General features: G+C 42.7%; 1 protein-coding gene across 2 annotated transcripts in view; it reads left to right on the top strand.

Moving 5' to 3' along the window:
• Positions 1-19,970, top strand: part of ccdc85ca (coiled-coil domain containing 85C, a) — a 36,941-nt gene that overhangs the window by 9,868 nt on the left and 7,103 nt on the right. For both annotated transcript variants that reach the window (XM_047821490.1, XM_027159790.2), the window contains 2 exons: positions 15,885-15,961; positions 17,700-17,801. In XM_047821490.1, the coding sequence (XP_047677446.1) occupies positions 15,885-15,961; positions 17,700-17,801 (179 nt within the window). The remainder of the gene's footprint in view (positions 1-15,884; positions 15,962-17,699; positions 17,802-19,970) is intronic.

Genomic DNA, 19,970 nt, shown 5'->3' on the forward strand with positions numbered 1-19,970 from the left:
CTCTTGGGCAAGTTTAAGAAGTGAGAAGAAGTCGTATCCATGTTCTAAAATGGGATTGAGGTACCCAAAAAAAAGTATTTTGAGATGTATGGGAAGCAAGACCTATGTTTTAAGCACCAATATAAGTTAGTGTAGGAACCATTTTTTGGATTCTGGAGTGAGATGAAAGAGAATCGATCCGTTTTTGCCGTACTCGATTCGCAAAGGTCTTTTTAGATACGTTTGGTCCTTAAAGTTTAATGCTGAGTCAGGACACTTTGCTCTTCCACTTTTCCACTTAGAAAAAAAAAGTTTTGGACACCTACCCCCACAACGGTCAAATACCAGAAGTGGGGAAGTGGGGATGTTGAGGCTGTGTGTTGTCTTTAGGGGGTCTGAGAGTGGCTGAGTACCGCTGGTTTAGACCGGGGCCATCTGTCCACCCGCATTGTTCAAAGCACAAAGGAGGAAGGGGTATTCAAAGACCACCGCCAAGAATGGAGCCATAACGTCATCCTATTTAGACGCGAGCTCATTCGTCATTGGGCTTATTTCTATCTCTCTTTCTCTTTCTCACTTGCTCTCTTTTCCTCCGTTTCTTTATCTCCCCACCAATCCCATCACTGCTTTTATTTTTCAAAGTCGTCCATGCGTCAAAGAGCTGTTATCACCAACTATTTGAAAACGGGGGGCGGGGGGGAGGAGGAGGGGTCTGTTTTGCTGATAAGAAGCAACCTTTTAGGCTCCTGACATTCCCTTACTCTTTCCATTAGCCTTCTCACGTCTCTCTGCCAGGTCTACGTAGGCTTTAGTGAGTGCTGCTCTACTATTCTCGGTGCTCACTATGCCATTTTGCTTATTTGTTAAGCTGAGGTTTATCCCGGTGGGTTACATAACCGCACACATTTCCTTCAGGAATGCTCAGCGTTCTGTAACGAGATAAAAAACAATCTCCAGGCGTTTCGCGGTGCTCAGCTGAGGTCTGCTTTGGGCCGGGCCAAGTTTGTAGGATGCACATGATGAGAAAGCACGTGAGGGGAAAATCTAACACCATCATTCTGGTTTGCTGTAAAAGCCAGGACATGCTTTAATGAAACGTTTTAGCTTCAGTGGACCGGGCCTTGGTTTAGCATTAGACTCAGTTCAGTTCTTTTTATAAGCAAACTGAAGGTTTAAAATCTTTTAAAGAAGGTTTAAAGAACGATTTTTCATTACTTCTGGTCTTCACAGACTCTATGTTAAATAGACGAGGTGTCATTTCATTCCTTATGACCAAGGAAACGTGATTTAAATATAAAAAACCAGGTTCAATCTTGTTTCATCATCTGTTTGGTGCCATTGTTTTTGGAGTGCATTTACTTTTGTTTTGTTTGAGGTTTAAGAGCTTTTTACGTTTATGTCTCACTTGGCTTATAAACCAATTCTGACCAATATATCAGTATATATTTAAATGAAAATAGTAAAAATGAACCAAACAAGGGGGCACGGTGGCTTAGTGGTTAGCACGTTCGCCTCACACCTCCAGGGTTGGGGGTTTGATTCCTGCCTCCGCCTTGTGTGTGTGGAGTTTGCATGTTTACCCCGTGCCTCGGGGGTTTCCTCCGGGTACTCCGGTTTCCTCCCCCGGTCCAAAGACATGGACGGTAGGTTGATTGGCATCTCTGGAAAATTGTCCGTAGTGTGTGAGTGAATAAGAGTGTGTGTGTGTGTGCCCTGCGATGGGTTGGCACTCCGTCCAGGGTGTATCCTGCCTCGATGCCCGATGACGCCTTTAGGTTGTTAAGATTTGTTACTGGATTAGCGTTCACTGAGTGCTTTCTCTGACTGGCGGTGAAGTTAGTCGAGCCCCTCGACACGTCCTAACCAGACGTTTTATTTCAAAAGGCAATATGTCAACGTACAGATACAAAGCTCAGACCCCGAGCCTCATTAGGGGCACTTTAGCGTGTTGTGGCTGGATAGAGGGACGTACGGTTCATTCACACATGACGGATTGCATTCAACCTGCAACCAGATAATATATTATAATATCATTAATAAAAATAATTTAAAAAATTGCAGCATTATAGCCATCTTTCTTGCTGTCAAATATTCCATTCTGATTGGTTCAGAAGGCGTTGATTCGATTTCTAAAGCAGCAGTTAGTGCAGTTATAAACCACATGATTAGATTAATAAACCGTTTCCATAGTAGCAGTGTAACTGTTTTATTAACTATAAGAGAGAGAACGACTTTTTGTGTTTTGGAACCGTTTCACAACATTAAATGTAACTATAAATGGATAAAAAGCTCGGGGAAACTGTTAGCGTCGACCGAATGGTGTAAGAGAAATAAGAGCCAGTCCGACTGCATCATTCCGTTCCGTGTTTTATTCCTTTTTTAACATCTTCCCATTATTTTGTGCAGATAAATGATGAGGTTTGGCTGAACTATAATGTTTCAACATACCTACTTGCAAAAGAAAAAACAAATCTTGGCAAAAGAAGTAGGTCTTTCAGGGAGTTTTGCCTCTCCGGACTGACAGGTACGCTGTGTACCGAGGCATTTCAGGAATTTGCTCAAACGGTAATTGGACATCAATGGTATCAACCCCGAATGTTTCTTTCAACAGCCTCCTATTTTCCCGACTGAAGTCTGTCCAAGATCTCCCCATAACCTCCGAGTGCACAGCCGAAGGAGCACGAACACGCGCCCCGCTTCCATAGGAGTCATGCGGGTACTTGTACGTCGCCTACACACACCGTTCTGTCGTGTCTTGATGTTTTCACAACCATCTTACTTTGAAATGAAATCAATTACAAGACTGATAACAAAGAAAAAAAAACACAACTTGGCACCAGAGGCGTGTCTTCCGTTCCGATCGGCTCGAGTACCTGGCAATAAACGAGTGAGTAATGGAGTACTCAAATTACCAGTTTGTAGGGTGGGAACTTGTTTGTTGATCTTGTTGCAACAAGTCAATTTAGCCAGAAAAAAGGTCCCACCCCATTTCCTTCACTTCCTCGCCTGAAGGCTTCACGATTTGTGATGAAATATGAAGATTTAGAATTGTTCACCAATTGTACTCTCTAACATGTCGGGGGGAGATATTTTTTTTTTTATAACGGCATGTCCCGACATCTTTTATTCCTCTTTCATCACCGTAATTTGCCAAGGATCGCAGTTTATGTGCTTTAGGACGCATTGAACTTATCATTTCAATCCATTTAGAGTAACGATTGGATTTGTGTAACATCCTGTTACGGTTTGCGTTCGAACGGCATTCGCGGCCGTTTCCTCCGTTGTCCCGTTTTGGATAAGAATCGTAGCTAGTCATGTTACCGTAAACTCAAAAATTGTCACAATGTACGTTATGAGATTTATTGTGAATGTTGATTTAAAGATTAAAGAAATTTCACAATTTTAGTAAAATAAATAAATAAATAAACAAACAAACAAATAAATAAATAAAATTACCAAAAAATGATAAAACAACAAGTAAAAAGCAGACAAGAATGACGACACCACCGGCGCTCTGATTGTTCCTGCTATTCACACTCATTTAGCATGAAAGACGTGTATCTCAGCCATAGAGAGTCAGCCGTATGGGATATCTGAAGGAGCTGATTCGAAAATAGACAGGGGAATGAAAAGCGAGGCAGAGCGCGAGGCAGAGCGCGAGGCCGGGAAACACACGAGCGAGACACACGGCATACCGAGGTATTGATAAGAACGTATCCTAGCAACAAGCGTCAGTGTTTGACTAAAGGGTTTGTCTGCTCTTTAGTTCTTACATGCCGGGCGTCTTCACTCACACACAGAACTCTTCACAAGAAACTTCCAAGCCACTGGGAAACTAATAAAAAGTGTTTTTTCTCTCAGAACGAAAATACGTTATGTTGTTCACGCTCATGTGAGAATCCCAAACCACAAAGCACAGATAAGACGCAGTTCCCGCTCATGAGTTCTGGCTCATTTAAGATCAATTCGTTCAAAGGTTTCGTGTCAGATTATCTGATGAAGATCCTCTAACGATAGACCTATAAAAGCACAATAAAAGCAAAGCACGGCACAGGAAACGGCTAGGTCGTCTTCGTATCGGTGGATTTTCTAACCTCAATCTAAACCTCAGACTTATCATACTAGCGCGACGCCGCTTTGCTCCGACACTCAGGAAACACATTAGTGTGTTTTTTTTTTTACTTTGCGTGTTTTCGCCATCGGTAAGCATCCCGGAGTGAGACTGTTTTCACTCCCGTTAACGTTTCTAAATGATCCTTGAGTACATTTTCCACACTTTTACACATACATGGTTTTACCTCATGACTGACTGGGATTTTTGCCTTTCAGATAAATCGATTCATCCGTGCTACGTCGTGGCTCTGCCCATTCCCATCCCCCCGACTTATTGATCGCCGTGTCCGCTTTTGTCGTCCATTTTAATTCATCACTCAGAGAGAAATGATGCAAACGAATCTCACCCGAGCGCTAAAAGCACACGACGCGCTCCATTTCGAGACGCAGCTGTTTCACAAGGATAAATAATATAAATAATAACGTTTTGCCAGACACATGTCTCTCTGTTTGTGCACGGCTTTGAGAAAAACAGATCTCGCTGCCATCAAACACAAGTTAGTTTTGGTCGCTTGCCTGTATTGTGTGTGTGTGTGTGTGTGTTTGTGTGTGTGTGTGTGTGTGTGTGTGTGTGTGTGTGTGTGTTTTGGTTTGTTTTGCACAGCTAGAACTGGAAGGAGATTTCCCAGACACAACGTCTTGTTTGATCTGAACTCGTGGTCATTCTGGGATTTATTTTATTTTATTTATTTATTTATTTATTTGCGGAGTGTTGTGAACGTGACGCAATGCAAACGATTCTCTAATCTGATCGGTGCCGTTTTATTGGCGTAATTTTCTATTACAGCAGCTGGCTGTAATTCTAAAACGTTTTAAATGGAAGGATTTATTTAAGGAGTCAACGTTTTTTTTTTTAAATGTAAGGAGTCTCCGGTGTCAGAGGTAAAACCGTGAGGTAAAGAAGTAAAGTTATCGTGTGTCGTGGACGTTCAACAGCTAACTCTGCTTCATCGCACCACCCCGATGACCCTGTTGATTATTTTCCTGTAACCGCATGTCTGTTCATCGTTCATTTCAGACAGGAAAAGAATTTAAAATATGTAACTGCTATGAAATAGTCAAAACAGACCAGAGCTCGTTTTTCATCGCAGCATTTTTCTCATACCGACTAGCGAGTTACGCAAGACTCAGTGGAACTTTGTATTTTTTTTTCTCTCTTAGTAATCATGTCACGTGATTCACCGTACTTCATTTCCTGTAGTCGATAAAGAAGTGTTTTTTCTCCACCTGAGCTCTTCACGTGTTAGATAGCAGAGCTGACAAGCCCGAGACGCCGTATCTGCTTTAGCTTACACCGAATCCGACTGCTAATCTGACTGCCGTGAGGTGACGAACTGGGTGTGTGCCGGCGACATGTCAGTAAATCAGTCAGGAAAAGCAAACATACATATCGTTCAAATTAGACTGTATGTAAAGTTAAAGAAGCGGTTTGTAATTTTGCGGCCCGTGTGACGCAGACAAAAGTACACGGAAAGCTCAAATAACGGAGATCTAAAGCTAGCCTGGTCTCAGAATCGAGTGAAAACTTTTCTTAGCTATCGTCCACTTCTTTGAAACGATTGTAAGAGCTTTAGAATTGCCTCCAAAAAAAAATAAATAAATAAATACACACCGCACCTTTAAAATCAGCACAATCCACCTTAGGTGTGCTGAATAAACACAAATGTACTTATTTCAAGTCTGAGCATCTTCCTGGATCATCTTCCATCATCCGTCTCTTCCTCCGTGTCAGATGATCACAGGTTTCCAAGGAGACGGAGGATAAAACGGCGTCGGTGTTTAAACCGACTTCAGGACCTCACGGCTCGTTAGCTCGACGTCGTATCTCAGAGAGTCGTGTTACGGTCTCATAGACTGGACACGGCCGTATCCATTTACTCCCTAATCGTGTTGCCTTCTGTTCTGCTCTCGCTTCTTTTATCCTGTATGAATGCAACACTCTGAGAACCAGGAACCACTCAGAACCAGGAATCAGGATAGGAGTCGACTGAATCATTATTCCACATGACTCTCGATTCTGATTCTTTAACAAATTCTTCCGCCACAGATCGAGTGAGTATTAGCACACTCGATCTGATACGTCATCGTTTCTATGGTAACACAGAACTGTTTATTTATTTATTTATTTATTTATTTGTTTGTTTGTTTGTTTGTTTGTTTGTTTATTTGTTTATTTATTAACAAAGATATAAATGAAGCTGTAACATCAAAAGTACGATGTGTAGAATTTATTTGCCTTTTCGTCAAAGGTAACTTCCATAAGACATTTGTTTTGTGCCTGATTAACTTTTTCCACTACCCCTGCCTGGCGCGGTGCGGCACGGTGCGGCGTGGCTCTTCTCCACAGCCCATAATAAAGTGAGATCTAGTGCAGCTCTGACAGAACGAATCAATTTGCCTTGTTATTACAAAACACACTCTGCTTCCAGTTAACCCGATTAAATCAGAGCGAACGGAGAACTAACGGATAACCCGAGCCCAGCCGCCTCTCACAGCGCCGCTCCATGTTCAAACTCATCAGCGTACGTTTACAAAAGGTCAGTGGAAAGCAAGGCTCGCTCGTCTAAACAATAGGAAGTACGAGTTCGGGGTCGATTTTTACCCGCAGGGGGAATGAAGCTGTTTCTGGCTGCTGTTATTTCAGAATGCTGTGTGTGTGTGTCTGTGTGTGTGTGTGTGTGTGTGTGTGTCAGTCATATTCTTCTTTCCCGTCCGTCTCTCTCTCTCTCTCTCTCTCTCTAGTTTCTTATGTCTTTTCTGTCTCTATCTGTCTTTCTTGTGTTATATATCTGTCTGTAGCTCTTTCTCTATACTCTCTCACTCTCTGTCTCTCCCTCTCTCTCTCTCTCTCTCTCTCTCTCTCTCTCTCTCTCTCTCTCTCTCTCTCTCTCCCTCTCTCTCTTAGACCCTGCAGCTATTTTATCTACAGGATAAAGATTTGTTGACATTCGGATGCTCCCACAGGCCGTGTAACACGAGCAGACGCTCTATCGCTCTATCTCTATCTATCTATGTTTCTCTCTCTCTCTCTCTCTCTCTCTCTCTCTCTCTGTCTCTTTCTCTCTATCTCTCTCTTTCTCTCTCTCTATCTCTCTCTCTGTCTCTTTATCTCTCTCTCTCTCTCTCTCTCTCTCTCTCTCTCTCTCTCTCTCTCACACTCTTGCACTTTAAATGTCACGGCGTGGGAAAAAGGAGATTTAAGAGTTATGAGGGTTATTAACGTGCTCTAAATCATCACTCTGCATCACGAGTTTATCGTTCCGTAGCGTTCTCTGCACGGCACGTCCATCTGATAAGCTACAATAATCACATCTCCGTCCTCATTCGGTGACATTTCCTTAATGAAATAAAGCCGCAGGAGGAAGCAGTAGAAGCAGAGGGATGGAAGTGAAGCCTCTTTTAATAGGAATCAGTGCAACAATACAAAATCTACGATGACCTTAAATACTGCTCAGGAAGTTTTCTCCTGTGTAACAGACACACTGTGTACTTTTTAACACAGCGGAGGACATTTACTCCTTTTTTACACTCGCTTTTTGTATCACTGAGCGAACAGACGATTGTGTTGTTCATTCGGTGGTGAGACGTGTGTGTTTTTCTCTCACACTCATAAACTCACACAGAATTTGAGCTGCTTATGAACACGAGAGGTCAGAGAGCAGAAATGGGTTTGATATCAATGTTTACTCTGAAGATTTCTTTTATGAAAGAGAAAATTTCCTATGAAAGAGAGACTAAAAAAAATAGATAGAGAGAGAAGGAAGGAATAGTGAGACTGAAAGAATGGCAGGTCACAAAAAAGAGGAAGAAAGACTGAAAGAATGGAGAGAAAAAGACTGAAAGAACAGAGAGAGAGATACCGAGAGAGGGGAGGGGGGTCGAGAAACACAGAAACAGTGGGAGAGAGAGAGAGAGAGAGAGAGAGATAGAGAGAATGACTGAAAAAAAGAGAAGGAATAGAGCGACACAGAAAGGGAGAGAAGGAAGGAAGGAATAGTGAGTTAAATAATACAGGGACACAGAAAGAGAGTGAGAAAGACTGAAAGAAGAGATAGAGAGGAGATAGGGAGGGAAGAAAGGAAGGAATAGAGAGGAGATAGGGAGGGAAGAAAGGAGGGAATAGAGAGATAGAGAGGAGATAGGGAGGGAAGAAAGGAGGGAATAGAGAGATAGAGAGGAGATAGGGAGGGAAGAAAGGAAGGAATAGAGAGACAAAGAATAAAGGTCAACAAAAAGGGAGGGAGAAAGACTGAAAGAATAGAGAGAAGGAAAAGAAACAGTAAGAGAGAGAGTGAGAGAATAAACACACAGAGAGAGAGAGAGAGAGAGAGAGAGAGAGAGAGAGATCTTGTACCACAGTTAATGATTGATATGAGCTGGAGCTGAGCTTGTGCAATCTGACCCTCAGCTCCTCCACCTCCTTTCACAGGAAGTCGCCGTAACGAGACCTCTGAGTGTCATTGGAATCAGGCTTGTGTGAGAGCTGTCAGTCACAGAAACACCAGGCGCGTACGGGAGACGCTTCCTGAGCGTTTATCTTCTTGACCAATCCAGTTCCAGTTACCTTTTCAGGACAAATCGACGTCATGTTAATACGAGGTGTTATTTCTGTACCTGCATCTAAACCTGCGTCTAAACTCCAGGGTCAAGGCCAAGACCTGGGATATACAACTCTTATCTAGTCATAAAAATACTCTGTGACTTGTGAAAGCAGATTTCAGACCGAATGCCTTTGAGACATGCAGGTACATCTTGTTAAGAACATAGCTGGGGCGGGGTTTTATTAGTAGTAGAATTAATTTTACTATTATCATAGATTTTGTTACGTTTTACATTTACGGGATTTACCAGACGCCCTTATGCAGAGTGACTTACATTTTCATTTCAATTTATACAACTGAGCAATTGAGGGATAAGGGCCTTGCTCAGGGGCCCAGCAGTAGCAGCTTGGTGGACCTGGGGTTTGAACCCATGACCTTCCGATCAGTAGTCCAACATCTTAACCACTGAGCTCCGACGTCCTACAAAATGGCGCTCGGTTTATAGTTAAAAACAAATAAGTGCTTGGCCCCCTGAATCGCTCTCTGTAGCTTTAATACGGACATTTAGAAGCAGGGGGGCACAGTGGCTTAGTGGTTAGCACGTTTGCCTCACACCTCTAGGGTTGGGGGTTCGATTCCCGCCTCCGCCTTGTGTATGGAGTTTGCATGTTCTCCCCGTGCCTCGGGGGTTTCCTCCGGGTACTCTGGTTTCCTCCCCCGGTCCAAAGACATGCATGGTAGGTTGATTGGCATCTCTGGAAAAATTGTCCGTAGTGTGTGTGTGAGTGAATGAGAGTGTGTGTGCCCTGTGATGGGTTGGCACTCCGTCCAGGGTGTATCCTGCCTTGATGCCCGATGACGCCTGAGATAGGCACAGGCTCCCCGTGAACCGAGTAGTTCGGATAAGCGGTAGAAAGTGAGTGAGAGCTGCAAGAAGCGATTTAGGGGGCCAAGCACTTATTTTTATTTTTTAAATAAACTGATAACACACGTCATTTGTTATGAAATGTAAACATTTAAGAAATTCTATCTCAGTTATCTACACCAGCTGTAACCATAGCAACCATCAAATAATGTATGCAAAGTGTTTGGCATGTCCTTTTAGACATTGAAGAAGATACCAAACCTGTTTAATTTAATAGTTCGATTGGACCATGAGTAGATCAGAAGAGTTGGGATCGGATTTTATACGCCGTACTCTAAAAGGGAATTTTTTTCTTCTTCTTCTGATCGTTGAGTTAAACTCAACCCGACTGTTTTCCGGTGAGGCCCAAGGATCAGTCTCCACACCTTCTCCTCAGATCTGATGGATTCAGTATGTAGTGCAATCAGAGAGCTCGAGTTGTGGACACCGCTGACTGAATCCAGGCCAAGTGAAAGTCGCACAGCTTCAGGTTTCAGGAGGAAATGCTTAACACCGAAGAGAGAGAGAGATAGAGAGAGAGGGAGGGAGAGAGAGAGGGAGAGGACGGCAACAATACACCACTGTTTATTCAGCCCCGCTTCCACATCTTGAATTCATTTAATTGGATCCTGGGCCTCCGTCATTCCTCTGCGCCGTCCACGGGCGGGACGTTTATTTTTACAGTATATACGTTCACGTATGATCTCAGCATCGGGTCGGATAGCGGCGCTAACGAGAGTTTTATTGAATCCAGGACTGGAGTTTGATGGAAAGCTGCAGCTTGATGTGGAAAGGAGTTTCTTTTTATCCTTTTTTGCGTTGATCTGAATTCTGAATTTCTTTAAACTTCTTAAGAAGGGACATAACTGCTGTTTACCGAGTAATCGGCAGCTTTACGCAACGATCCTTTCTATTTGTGTAATCGTAATCAATAATCTTGGCACCAACGGCACCAATCGACCCTGTTATTGAGATACGATACGAGATCTGTTATTATATATATATATATATATATATATATATATATATATTTACATAGATTTGTTCATTCCTTAAAGGTGGGGTCTTCGTTGTTTAAGAAATGCTTCAGAAAAGAAACAAAAACAAAACTAACATGTAGCCAATGAGCAGAAAGGGGTGGGGCTTGTCAATATGGGCGGAGAGAGTGTTCAGTGCGCATGTGTGACATTAGCGGAAAGCGGTTTTAACATTGACATGGAGGATAAAACAAAGAAAGAGAAGAAAGACTTACGATAAGGACAAGAAGTAGGACGTGTTAATATAGGATCAGCTTTCCAGCGCTGGAGAGAACTGAAGGAGCAGGAAGTTGGCCACATATTCACAGGTTGGAGTTTCCCGAGTCAATAACTCCTGAGCTAAACGCTGTTACTACACAAATAACACCTCTTTTCTATCGTAGTAATGTAGAGAGGCAGCTATGTGATATGTGGCCAACTTTACTTAAGACGCCGAGGCGCTTTTTTCCTTCTTGATAGGTGAGTAACGTTGGTTTTGCTTTGTTACACAGAACTAATATATGCCTTTGTCCTTTACATCATTATGCTTGTGTGGCATTTTTGCTTGTTTGTTTATCTACAATCGTATCGTTCTTCCCTTCAGCTATGATAAAGACACGTTTCTTTCTGTTAGTCGCCTGGGTTACGTATGTATGTGTGGGCGGAGCTATCGATACAGGGGTGGGACCCGTTTGGGTTAGGGGCGTGTTTGTTTTGGTGATTTCAAATGTCAACATTGGTTTTCAAACAACAGAGACCCCACCTTTAAGTTGATTAATGTAACAAAATTAATCATGTATTAAACAGTTATAGTACACATTGGATACAAGAAAAAGTCTACACACCCCTGTGAAAAAATGTTTGTAAAATAAAAAAAAAAAAAACAAACAAACCTAGCGATATGAACATCTATAGCATCTATTTTTTTTGTTTTTGTGATGATCCATATATTACTCCATGTAATGGTGATGATGGTGGTACTCTAAAAATAGATGATCTGAGAAATATTTCTTCTAATAAACCTTTTCTTCCAACTTCCTTTACAATGCTAATCATCCAGGCGGTATCTAGCATGCCGAGTTTAACGGCAGTTCGTGCCGAGCAGGAGGAACAAAAGCGCACTGCCGTAAGTAGGTCACGGCTCCGATACAACACGAGACGTGATGTGATGGAGAGAGACGTTGTCCGAGGCTGTCCCACACCCCGCTGTCTCTCTAATTAAGTCAAAGCCACTCGCGGGCGATTGCATCGACACAAACACAGCGACGCCGTGAATGTGTTTGTTTTTTCCCTTCTCTCTTTTTCAAAGCTGTCCAAAACTCCACCCTGCTGTCTCTCCATTTAACTCCTGCCTTTGTGAAGCTGTACTGCGGTGACGTTCATCTCTCTCTAAACCTCTGTGTCTCTCATAGTTTTACGTTTGCTTAGTTTAATTTGGGTTTGTGTGATGCTATGGAAATATGACGGCAAACAGTGATTAACGGGGCCAAGCACATGTTGACCAGAAGCCATTAAGACCATCGGCACTTGTTTCTAAGGAGATTGTACTGCATCACTTTTTTTTTCTACTTTTGTTTGTTTGTTTATTCACAATTTCACGAACATTTCTTTATTTCCATTTAACAGTTTTCTACATTACCCACAATGCACTGCTGATAGCATATTTAGTGCTCACGTCATCTCTTACTAAAGAGAGCGATGCGGCAGAGCTTTAGCCCTTTCCTTTATTTACTTACGGCGGTCTCTCACCGCCGTTTAACGTACGTCAAACATATTCCCAAACGTCAAATTTCATGCTAACATCACAGTCGGTGACTAGCTGGAAAATAGGAAGTGGGGGGAAAAAACATCTCGTGCCATTTGTAAACTTAATAAGAAGAGGAAAAAAAATCTCACAGAGACGTACAGTATTCACCAACCGACAAATTAGCACCACGTCACTAAACACATCTCACGTGTTATGGTATAACACGTGTGATTCAATCGACCTAACGGACTTCTGGAACGAGAACGAAAGCTTGAACGAATGAAACTGTGTTCAATATTAGACACTAAATATCCGGATATTCCATTAGACACTAAATATCCGGAGCTGACACCGATTCATGTGCGGTCTTGTCTGACTGAAGGTAATTACACACAGGACTGTTTGTGCGTCTTCGCCTGATAAAAGGCTAGAGAAGAACTCTAGGTTGTAATTTAAATCGTAGTTAAAGGTTCGGGTTGGTGTTCACGCCAGCCGAGTCACTCCCGTGTCTCATTGTGCAGTTCATGTGTGCGTGATACTCCGGGCTTAAGCACCTAATCCTTGCCGTTTCCCATCGGCAACAATGAAAACTTGACACAATGCAGTCAAGCGCTCTATTGTGATAACGACTCGGAGGTTATCCGAGTCCCACAGAACGTCCATATCGATGCAAAACACAGAAATGATGCGTCCATGTGATTCTTTTTTTTTTTTTTTAGAAAAACAGATGATTATTTATTTTACTGCAGAGCAACCCTGTGGAGATGAAAGAGTGCTGTGGGGATGAACACACGAGGAGAGTGCGTTTATCTCCAAAGCTCTCTGTTTCTGTGTTCTCTGTAGACGAGCGGCGGGAGGTCGCGACTCTCAGCCCCCGACTGCTCGGCCTGCCGGGACGTCGGCTCCTCTAATCCGCTCCGGGTCAGCTGACCAGATGTACTCGAGCTAGATTAGAGAGTCACGAGGAAGGCAAAGAGGATTTACGTCTGCATTCGCTTCAACAGTTTCAGAGCAACCAGGCTCGGGTCGAGCTAAGCCCCGCCCCTGGGCCCGAGAAAACCTTGTTTTGCCGTTTTATACGCCGTTCAGAAATGTCTGATTCTCTGTAACACCACTTGATCGAATACATTATCATCTCTATAGCAACAGCTTCTTCCCAGAGACGTGAACAGAGAACCACTCGGATAACGAGAAAAGAAATGTGTTGGTATGCTGAAGATTTCTGTAAAGAGACTATTTCAAATTTAGAGAAGGAGTCTTAAGGTTTTGTGATTTTTTGTCATATTAACATCAAGATAAAACAAATAAAGAAAAGAAATGGAATCGTAAACGGACAAAAAGTGGATTTGTTTCATTTAATAAATTAAAATTGAAACTTTTTTGTGGTCTAAGTGAAGAATCCTCTCCTAAAACACATCTCTCAACCTTCCGAGATCAGATTCTATCCCTCACCAGGAGAAGCTATTTAGCAGCTATTTGTCACAAGCGCTGCTCTCTCTTCTCTCTGTGAAAGTGTTATGGCGTTAATGGCTCTTTTAAAACCGTCCCCTGTGATTCTAGCATTCATGAGGACCTTCGAAACGTGCCCGCGATGTTACTGACACCTGCTGGCAGCCGAGCGTCGAGGTAATCGATTGCGGCGAGATTGTGCGACACGGGGCAGCCGGGGGTTTATGTGCGGAAAGCAAAGAGCCGTCACTTGTGTTTTATTGCTCGTAAAAAAAGTCAAAGAGGCAGGCCCTGTCTGAAAGGAGGAGGACGGGTGCGACCTTGATGGGTATAAGAGAGCGAGAGTAGGTTCGGGGACAGGTGTGAGTCTGATGGATTTACAGCAGACAGACAGAGAGAGAGAGGGTTAAAGAGGACAACTCGTGAATCGAGCTAATTAGGCGTGGAGATGTGTGTGTGTGTGAGTGAGTGTGTGTGTAAAAGAATGCAGCAGCAAGGGTTTGACCCTGACGATGACTCATGCCGTCTCCACGAGGTCCTCAATCCAACACACACAATTTAACACAAGGCCCAAGCATGCTTGCGTAATAAAAAAAATAGATATATAAAAATTTAAACATTGTGCATTTAAAAACATATGAATATCAATGAGCCATGCGAGGTCTTATTTATTTATTTATTTATTTATTTATTTATTTATTTATTTATACAAAAGATAACTGATAAAAATCACTTGCTTGTAACAGGACGAATCTAGGAAGGAAAGGCCAGGGGGGGTGCAAACTTTTGCACACGGCTGTACAGCTTTGATTTTGTGGGTCACGTCAAGAACATTGGCAATTAAGAGAAGTAATAAAATAAAGTATAATATATATATATATATATAGCACTGAAATGACACTAAAAGCTGTTTGTGTGTGTGTGTGTGTGTGTGTGTGTGTGTGTGTGTGTGTGTGTGTGTGTGTGTGTGTGTTTTAAACAAATCCTATGTTAGATTAAATATACAAAGCTTATATTATCCTTATTATCCTCAGGGATTTAACGATAAATTTTTTTCTTCCTTTCAAACTCTGCGTTCTTCATCACACTCAGATAGCGAGGTCAGGACATGAATGTTGAGAGTGTAGCACGACACACACACACACACACACACACACACACAGCTGGACGGAGCCACACCAAGCTCCTGCTTCTCCTGAAGCTTTATACACAAAAATAAATAATACAATAAAACCGTAACAATAAAAAAAATCTGTCCACTGCATCATCTTAAACCTGCATGTCTTAAGCCCCGCCCACTTCACGATCACGTCATGACACAAAACGAGCTCATGTGCATCGATTTATGTCATAAATCTTAAGAAATGTCTAGAAAAATAAGTTGTCCTAAAAATACATCGACTTTTATTAAGATTTATGACTAAACTAAATAGTTATGTGCTCTGTGGGTGGGCGGGGCTTTCCGCCTCTCGCCTGTCAATAACAGCAACGGTAGCCAATCGCGGGCGTCTGTGAGCTCATGTATGCTGAAGGGGGTCGATAGCCGTCAAAACGTTCACGTGTTTCGTTCACCTTCACTCTCCAAGCTCGGTAGCTGCGGAGAAATAAAAAATGGAAAAAAACTAATGTTTTTAACTCAACAAATTTTTAACAAAATTAAAACTAGATTAAGAAGGAATGCAAATGTATGCAGATTTATTTAGATGAATCCTTATTAGCATGAATAAATATTTTTCAAAGTTTAATTGTTTTTTTTTTCTTTCTTTCGTTCTTTTTTTTTTTCCTCAGTGAACATTTCTGCTTCATTACTTCATCCTTTCTTTGTGATTTCTTTTCTTTTCTTTTTTTTTTCTTTGTCTCTTATTTCCAGGACATGGTGTTTTGGGATTAGGTGCAATTTTAGGATTAGCTTCACCTCTCAAACCACCCGATCGCTCGAGGAGAATCGGTGCATTAATACTGTTTGTCTTAACTGCGGGGATTACGCTGAAATAAGATGTTAATAGTGTAAATATGTTCTTTCGGTGAAAGGCGTAAGCCGTGAGTTCGTGCTGTAATTAGTATAATCGGTGTCTTACACGATGGACGAATCCAGCGATCTTTAGACCTGAGAGTTTCTGCTTTTATTTCCACAGAGTCCTCGAATTACGTCCGTCAGCTGGAGACCAAAGTCCGGATATTAGAGGACGACAACAAGCAGATTTTTTCCCAGGTCAGAGACAATGTACACAAACATACACAAACTGACACACACACTATATATATAGTGGAACGTAAGTGGGAAGAAATACAACATAAAATCCGAACAACTCCCGGTTACTCCCAACTTACTGGTTAGCTACGTTAGGCTCGTGCCTTCGGTGCATTAATAAATCATTAATAATAAGCCATCAGTCGCCTTGGCTGCTTCTGAGGTTGAGAAAATTAAGGAGTGTTTTTTTTTCTATTCATTTCATCGCTCCAAAAGTAAATGTGGCGTCAGAAACACGGCGGTATGAAGGACGACTCCGAGAAAACATTTTAATGGAAACTGTACGGTTTCCAGAATCCACAGGAACTCCAGTACGGCCGCGAGTCATCCTGAATGATGTCAAACCGAATTAACCACCGAGTCCGAGGCTTTAACGTGCAGCCAAAAGCCAGAAGGCGTCGATCTATCTGTCTACTACAGTGCTGCTGAATTCTCCATTCCGATTGGTCAGAAGCTTCACGGGTTTAAACGTGCGCACAATTCGTTTTTTTGTTGCTATGGTAGCAGCTAAAGGGGAGGGTCGTTTAGGGCGATTCAATTTTTGTTACTGTTTATAACTGCTATAATGTAAGTGTGAACAAAAAATTGTAATGCTTCACAACGGTATAAGTGGAATAAAACATACTTTCTGTAATAACGTACTATTAAGCGATGCACTGTTTACTTAATAGAAAGAAGAAGATGTTTCCAGGAAAGACAGAGCCGGTTTTCCTAAAGTTCAGAAGCAGCCAGCAACAGTATACACACACACACACACACACACACTTTTTTTAAGCTGCAGTAATCCCTCAGAGAGAATGACTAGAGAGATGTTTTCCAACCAAACAACAACCAGAGCAGGTTTGAGGGAAAAAAAGCGAGATGGACGGGATAATTACACGGGTGTTATTACAGAGACAAGAAACGCTCCAGCTCGCAAACGGCAGAGCAGATACAGATAATCTTCAAGTCTTCAGGGAGAATATTTCATTAGATAGATAACATCCAGTGCTTAATTGCTTTCGCAGCAGACGGACGCCACGGAGTCTTGAGCGGCGTTAGAGGTCTGTTTGGAGATCGACACGACGTCACGGACAGATTAGCCACGGACAGGTGAAGCCGGGATACGGCTCTGGGTTTATAATGCGTGACGAGACTCTTCTTCTCGGGTCCATAACTCATCGTCTTTTGCGCTTTTAACCTTTCAAACCGACCGACCCGTATCGAAGTTAGACGAGGTGACATCTGGCGGACCGTGCTATAAAACACGATGGCTGAAAATATTTTACTCAACAGTGTATAAAACTGCACAATGAAAAGTCTCTTAATTAAATGGAAAGATATCACGATCAGGTCATTTTTCTTGTGTAAAAAAAAAAAAACGGGTAACAAGTCGTACAACCCGTAAAACCCCTTTTTCTTACCAATGAGATGGTGATTAAGGATTCTGCAGTAGTCAACTCGGGTGCTAATACTTTTGGAACCGACCGTGTATTAGTATGTTTAATTCAAATTGTTAGCTTGTTAGCTGTGATTATTTGCTCGAACGCAGATCTGGATCAATCAGCATACGTGTTTCTCGTTATGTAGCCAAAAGCAGAGGAAATAGAGAGTTTAGACTCGCGACGTTTTTCCCCAACGGCCAGAATTCATCCAGAATAATTCAGTCCAGTCGCTTTTATTAGCTATTTACGCGTGTGTTTATGTTTGTGTTTGCTAGGGGAACGTTGGCGATCTGAAGACGCTGAAGAAAGGCTTGTCGCTGTATCACTCTGAGTCCCAGCTCTCTGCGCTGTCCAAGCAGCAAGACGCCTTACAGAACGTATGTATGGTCCTCACTCGTCCACCTCGTTTGTCGGGACATTTCACGTCACGCGTTAATAGGCGTAAATCCCACCGAATCGTCACCACGTCAGCGGAAGCTTTCAGATTTCAGATGATTTCCTGTCTCTGCAGGAAGTCTACCGTTCACATATTAAGTGTCTCAGAGATCAGAGCCTTCGAGCTACCTAAAGTAAGCAGGTTAGTAAATCGACTCAAAGCAACAAGTGGTCACGATGGCCTTCCTTTCTTCTCGAAGGAAACGTGTATATCATTCAGATCTGTCCACCTCGTTTCCGCTTCTCTACGGTGAGACGGCTAGACGTTCCACCAGACGTCGGACTGTAGCGGTGAAGATTAGTGTTCATTCGTTTGTTCAACCTACAAGAGCGTTAGTGAGATCAGACTCTGATGGTGGGATGTTGAGGAGACTCCAGTTCTAGTTCATCCCAATAGTGTTCAGTGGGGATGAGTCAGAGTCAGAGCTCTGTGATCTTCCACATCAACCTTTACCTCCACACCGTCAGGGGCTTTGTGCTCGGGTGCGTTGTCATGTATTAAAATACATTCCGTATAGCCGTGCTGTATATTGTGAAGAACCATATATGGATATGAAGGTTGGGGTGCACATACTTTTGGATATAAAGTGCTGTAAGTGACGTGACATACGGCAAAGCACGGTGACCCATACTCAGAATTCGTACTCTGCATTTAACCCATCCAAAGTGCACACACACAGCAGTAAACACACACACACACACACACACACACACACTGTGAACACACACCCGGAGCAGTGAGCAGCCATTTATGCAGTCGTGGAGGACCCGAGACTCGAACCCACAACCTTAGGGTTAGGAGTCAGACTCTCTAACCATTAGGCCACGACTCGTCCTTTCCAAGCGACACTAACCTGCACGACTGTGTAAACGTCTCTCAGACTCGAGTAATAAAACGTCTGTGCGTGAGATTGTTTGGCTTTTTCGAGCTCCTTTGTGCCTCCAGCTTTCATCCGCCGCTGCACACGGCTTAACGAGACGAAGCATGAAATGAACATTTCTTTATATAGACCATCTTTCTCTCTCCTTCATCGCCGCCCACTCCATCTCTCTCTCTCTCTCTCTCTCTGTCTCTCTCTCTTTTCATCTCCCTCTTGCTTTCTTTCTTCATTCCCCGAGGTACTTTTCTTTATCCTCCGCCTCTTCTCCGTAGAAAAAAGGTCACAGTCAGCCTTGTGGATGTTAACCCCCTTCATGTAGCTCCGCGGCTTTAGCTAATCAGAGTGCTCAGCGGCTGTGACGCGCTACATCAACACTCAGGGTCTGGTTCTGTAGGAGATCTCAATGAGAACGTTTCATCCAGAGGTTTTAAAACGGCAGGATTTTTTTTATTCTTTATTTGTTGGTTGCCTGGTTACGCAGGTATAACCTTGTTGCTCATCGCTGTACACACAACCGATCAGACGACCATTTAAACATCTGACGTTCTTAAAGTAAACCTTAGGGTCTGTGGACGCTCTCCAAACCTCCTGCAATGATAATGGGACAAGCGTGACGTGTGTGTTGGTGTGTTGACCGGCGGAACAGGAGGATCTGAGAGACCTCACAGACCTCACAGACCTCACAGACCTCACGCTGATCACGACGCCGCTGGAGCTCACATCAGAATCTTACTCGACTCTTCCTCTTCCTCTTCCTCTTCCTTCATGGTGCTAGCACACAAACATGACTTCTCAAGATAGGGGACAATGAGACAGCAAACAAATAACCAATTACTTTGGTTTAACCAAAAACTTTTCTTTCTCTCTCTCTCTCTCTCTCTCTCTCTCTCTCTCTCTCTCTCTCTCTCTCTCTATCGATCTCTCTCTCACTATCTCTCTCTCTGTCTCCATCTCTCTCTCTTTATCTCTCTCTCTCTCGCCCCTTTCTTTCTTTCTTTCTTTCTTTCTTTCTTTCTTTCTTTCTTTCTTTCTTTCTTTCTTTCTTTCAGACTGCCATGTTGGACAGCTAGAATATTCTCTCTAGCTTTTTGTTCTCTCTCTCTCTCTCTCTCTCTCTCTCTCTTTTTCTCTCTCTTTCTCTCTCTCTCTGTCTCCCATCTCTCTCTCACAATCTTTCTTTCTTTCTTTCTTTCTTTCTTTCTTTCTTTCTTTCTTTCTTTCTTTCTTTCT

The sequence above is a fragment of the Tachysurus fulvidraco genome, chromosome 12 (assembly GCF_022655615.1).
Source record: "Tachysurus fulvidraco isolate hzauxx_2018 chromosome 12, HZAU_PFXX_2.0, whole genome shotgun sequence".
NCBI lineage: Eukaryota > Metazoa > Chordata > Actinopteri > Siluriformes > Bagridae > Tachysurus > Tachysurus fulvidraco.